General features: G+C 67.6%; 2 protein-coding genes across 2 annotated transcripts; one reads left to right on the top strand and one right to left on the bottom strand.

The window, feature by feature from the left end:
• Positions 1 to 101: 101 nt before the first annotated feature.
• Positions 102 to 1571, top strand: NFKBIB (NFKB inhibitor beta; the record flags this gene model as incomplete). The annotated part of the gene is given in 5 exon segments (XM_027671965.1): positions 102 to 265; positions 267 to 474; positions 821 to 909; positions 985 to 1236; positions 1377 to 1571. Coding segments are annotated over 5 exon segments (761 nt in total), but the record flags the coding sequence as incomplete, so codon positions are not given.
• A 151-nt stretch (positions 1572 to 1722) lies between these two features.
• Positions 1723 to 4739, bottom strand: SARS2 (seryl-tRNA synthetase 2, mitochondrial; the record flags this gene model as incomplete). Its single annotated transcript, XM_027671964.1, has 13 exons — positions 1723 to 2098; positions 2181 to 2246; positions 2327 to 2419; positions 2662 to 2755; positions 2843 to 2955; positions 3029 to 3116; positions 3234 to 3279; positions 3410 to 3518; positions 3599 to 3646; positions 3741 to 3846; positions 4117 to 4180; positions 4434 to 4488; positions 4593 to 4739. Coding segments are annotated over 13 exons (1191 nt in total), but the record flags the coding sequence as incomplete, so codon positions are not given.
• Between the last annotated feature and the right edge of the window lie 5 nt (positions 4740 to 4744).

Raw genomic sequence — 4744 nt, 5'->3', positions numbered from 1 at the left:
TGGGGGGGGGGGGGGCTGGGGGCATGTTTGGGGGTGTTTCTGGGGAGTGTTTCAGATGTCTTTTGGGGGGTGTTTGGGGGTGGTTTTGAGGGGTGTTTGAGATGTGTCTGGGGCTGGTTTTGAGGGGCGTTTGGGGGTGCGTTTGGGCTCACCCCGTGCCCCCCCTTGCCCCCAGAGCGCTCTGCACATCGCGGTGGTGCTGGGGCTGGCGGGGGCCGTGGGGCGGCTGCGGGCGGCGGGTGCGGGGCTCTGCGTGCGGGAGCGGGGGGGGGCACACGCCCCTGCACCTCGCCTGTCGCGAGGGGCACCCCGCCTGCGCCCGCGCCCTCCTGGGGGGGCTCCTGGAGGCAGCCCCCGAGCCCCGGCAGCCCCCGGAGACCCCCCCAGAGCCACAGGGCACAGCGGGGACCCCCCCGGAGCACCAGAAGGAGGAGGACGAGCTGCGGGCGCAGCTGGAGAGCGTCAACTATGACGGTGAGGGGGGGGTCCAGAGCGCACACTGGGGACGTGGGAGACACAGCAAGAGAGTGGGGGGCACGGCAGGGGAGGGGAGGGATACTGTGGGGACACAGTTTTGGTGAGGGGGACAGGGCAGGGGGTGGTGGAATGCTGTAGGAACGCGGTTTTGTGCGTGGGATACACGATTTTGGGGGGAACGCAGCGGGGGGCGGTTGGACATGGCAGGGGGGGTGCAGGACGCCGTGGGGCCGTGTGGAAAGTTGGGAACACAGTTTGGCGACACAGTTTGGGGTAGGGGTCACCCAGTGACACACCTCATGGTTCTGGGGACCCCCCCAACTCCCCTTCCCCTCTCTCCCAGGTTACACCCCCCTGCACGTCGCCGTCCTCCGCCGGGACCTGGAGCTGGTGCAGCTGCTGCTCCGCGCGGGCGCCGACCCCGACAGGCCGGTGGGTGCCCCCCAAAGCGGGCTGGGGGGTCCTCGAGCCCCCCAGAGCCCCCTCTGACCCCGCCGTCCCCCCCAGGAGCCGAGCTGCGGCCGCAGCCCCCTGCACTTGGCCGTGGAGGCGCAGAGCCCCGAGGTGGCCGAGTGCCTCCTGCGGGGGGGTGCCCGGCCCGACCCCCGCACGTTCTCGGGGTACACCCCCCTGTACAGCGCCCGGCGCCGCCCTGACCCCCGCCTGCCCCCCCTGCTGCGGCGCTTCGGGGCCCGGGACCCCCCCAGCGACAGCGACAGCGATGACAGCGACAGCGAGGGGGGGGCCGAGGACAGTGAGGTCAGTGACACCCCCCCCCCAGAACAAACAGCACCCCAAAACAGCACCCCAAAACCCCTTGGGCTCCTCTCATAAGCTGAGGGGGCTCCAGGCAGCCCCCCCGAACTCCTGCAGCCCCCCCAAACTGCCTCCCCCCCCAGGAGGAGTACGACGACATCGTCATCAACAGCGGCCGCTGCCCAGACTGAGGGGCCCCCACGGAGCCCCCGCACGGACTCGGGGGTCCTTCCCCCACTCCCCCAGTGTGGAGGAGCCCCCAAAGCTACCCCTGCCCACCCCCAGGCCCGGGGGGGCCACGAGAGGCTGGGGGGGTCAACAGGAAATAAAGGAGGGAAGAGACGCGTGTGTTCTGGGATGCGTCTGTGTGTGCGGGACACGTGTGTGCTGGCACGTGTGTGCATGCAGGGAACACACACGTGGAGGGGACACGTGTGGCCAGAGCACCCCCAGGGCACAGACAGAGCAGGACACGCGTGTTCCCACGGGTTGCAGCTTACGAGGGGGGGGTACAAGACTTTATTTCAGAGCTTGTTGCCACGGGGGACGCAGACAAGGGGGTCTCCCGCCCGTGACGTGTCCCACACGTGACACGTGTTCCACATCACGTCTGTCTTGTCCCACGTGTGTCTCGTGTCAGCCCATGTCCATCCATGTTCTGTCCGACTCCTGCCCTCGTGGTGCTCCCAGGGCTCCCCTCGCCTCAGGGGGCCCCCCCAGTGTCCGCCCTGTTTTTGGGGTCCCCCCCGGGGCCGCCCCCAGGCTGGTTGGGGCCGATGTAGCGCAGGAGGGGCGCGGGGGGTGGGGACAGCACCTCCTGCCCCACCAGGGGCTGCAGGACGGGGGGGACACGGACACGGCCATCCTGGGGGACGAGGGGGGGGCAGGGTGGGGTGAGCCCTCCCTGCACCCCCAGTTCCCCATGGGAAAGCCCCCCCAAAACCTACCGGCAGCTGGTTGCTCTCCAGGAGCGCGATGAGCATCCGGGACACGGCGCAGGCTGTGCCGTTCACCTGGAGGGGTCAGGGGTTTAGGGGGGCTTGGGGGCCTCTCCCGGGGTTTTGGGGGCCCCCCCCAGGGCTCGGGGACCCACCGTGTGGGCGTGGCGCAGGCGGCCCCTCCCGTCGCTGTACATGATGTTCAGCCGCCGGCTCTGGTAGTCGGTGCAGTTGGAGGCACTGGAGATCTGGGGGGGGGTGGGGCTCAAAAAGAGAGTTCTGAGGGTTTTGGGGGACCCCCCCACTCACTCCAGGGACCCCCTAAATGGGGGTCAATCTCCTGATTTGCCACAAAAGTGGGGGGGAATCCTCCAGCTGTCCCATCAACAGGGGGGTCTCTGCCATTGGATGGCCTGAGGGGGGGATCACCCTGCACACCCCTCGAAATATCAGGGTCCTCCTGGAATTCTGGGGTCATGTCCCCCCTCACCTCCCCGTATTTGCCCCGTCCAGGCATCCAGGCCTCGATGTCGAACTTGCGGTATGCGGGGAGCCCCAACTCCTCCGTGGGCATGTCCAGGACCCTGCGGGCGGTGGGGGGGATTTAGGGGCATCACAAGGGATTTTTGGGGTGACACACAGAGAGGGGACACCCCCAAAACCCCCCTCACCGGTAATGGAGCCCCAGCTCCGAGAAGATTTCCTTCTGCAGTCCCAGGAACTCGGCCAGCAGCTCCTCACTCTCTGTCCCTCGCTCCGTCGCCGTCACCCCGAACATCTCCACCTTTGGGGGGCACACAAGGCTGACCCCCCCCTTTTCTGCACCCCCTGGGGGGGCCTCCCAGTGCTCCCAGTACCTTGGTGAACTGGTGGACACGGTAGAGCCCCCACGGCTCCCGCCCCGTGTCGGTCTCGGCGCGGTAGCAGGTGCTGGAGCAGACGACCCTGGGGGGAAAAGGGGGTGTTGGGGGGTGCCCTAAATGCCCAGGACCCCCTGGGAAGGGGTGAGGGGACCCCAAAAGGGAAGGGGGAGCTGGAGTGGGGGGAAACCCCCCCCCGTACCTGACGGGCAGGTTCTGCAGCTGCACCGCGTGGTCCATGAAATACCCTGGGCCAGAGGCTGGGTTTGAGGGGGCCAGGGAGCACACAGAGCCCCCCAAACCTGTTTGCACCCCCTCTTCCCACCCTTTTCCCCTGTTTTTCCCCGCTCCTCCCCCTCGTTTTGCCCAATTTCCCACCTGCAATTCCCACCTCCGAGGTCCCAGCCAGGCAAAGGTCCTCAAAGCGCGACGGGTCGATGGTGTAAACAGGGGAGGGGGTGGCACTGAGCTGCACCCCACAGCCTTCCTGGGGGTCACAGGGGTCGGGGGGGGTCAGGGGAGTCCCAGAGGGTCAGGGGGGTCAGGGGGCACGGGGGGGTCACTCACAAAAACGGCGCCTCGGAGCAGGTCAGGGACCGTCATGGGCAGGAAACCCTGGGGGAAAGGGGGGGTCATCAGGGGGCACGTGGGGCCTGACCAGACCATCCCTGGATCCTGGACCCCCCCCGAGCCCCCCAGCCCTCCATACCTTGGGCAACAGCTTCCCCAAGGTGAAGGAGACGAGCGCGTGTTGCAGCAGCGCCCCGGCCCCGCACAGGTAATAGGAGCGATGGCCCGACACGTGGGACAGGCGCCTGCGACAGGGGAACACGTGTGGGACACCTGTGTAACATCTGGGGGCGTCCCCACCCTGAACAGGTAATAGGAGCGATGGCCTGACACGTGGGACTGGCGCCTGCGACAGGGGGACACGTGTGTGACACGCGTGGGACACGTGTGACACAGGTCAGGTGTGACAGATGTGACACGGGACAGGTGTGTGACACACGTGACACGGGACAGATATGACATGGGACAGATGTATGACATGGGACAGGTGTGTGTCCCTCCAGGTGCTCTCTCACCTTTGCCGGATGATGTCCAGCCCCTCCCCCAGCTCCAGGTGTCCCTTTGGTTTGAAATCAAACACTGGGGAGGGAGGGGGGAATGGCCTTTGTCACCTTCATCACCCTCAGACCCTCCTCACCCCCCCAGATCCTTCATCAGCCCCAGACCCTTCTCCCCACTCCCCAGATCCTCCTCACCCTCCCCTGGACCCTTCTCCTCCCCACAGACCCTCTTCTTCCTCACGCTGGGGCCCTCCCAGTGTCTTCGTCCCCCCTCCCCAGGACCTCTTTTCTCCCCAGAACCCTCCTCCTCCTTCCCCCCAGTTCCCACATACCTGGTTTCTCCCCAACCACCTCCAGCACCCGGGCCTGGCTCTGGTCCCCGACGGGCTGGGGGGGGCACGGGAGGGGGTCAGGAGCCCTCCAGTCTCACCACAGCGGGGTGGGTGCAGTTGGGCAGCTGCACAGGGTGTTCGGGGGGGTTTTGGGCTCACCACAGCGGGGTGGGTGCAGTTGGGCAGCTGCAGGGCCCCCAGGTAGAACCTCTGCTCCAGGTCGGACTCCTCGGCCTCGAGCTCCCGGAGCTGTCCCCGGACCTGCCGGCCCCGCGCCCGCAGCGCCGCGTACGCCGGGAGCTGCGGGGGGG

This window comes from Neopelma chrysocephalum, unplaced genomic scaffold (genome assembly GCF_003984885.1).
Source record: "Neopelma chrysocephalum unplaced genomic scaffold, ASM398488v2 Primary Assembly neopelma1_97240, whole genome shotgun sequence".
NCBI lineage: Eukaryota > Metazoa > Chordata > Aves > Passeriformes > Pipridae > Neopelma > Neopelma chrysocephalum.
This window is presented reverse-complemented; position numbering and strand designations above follow the sequence as displayed.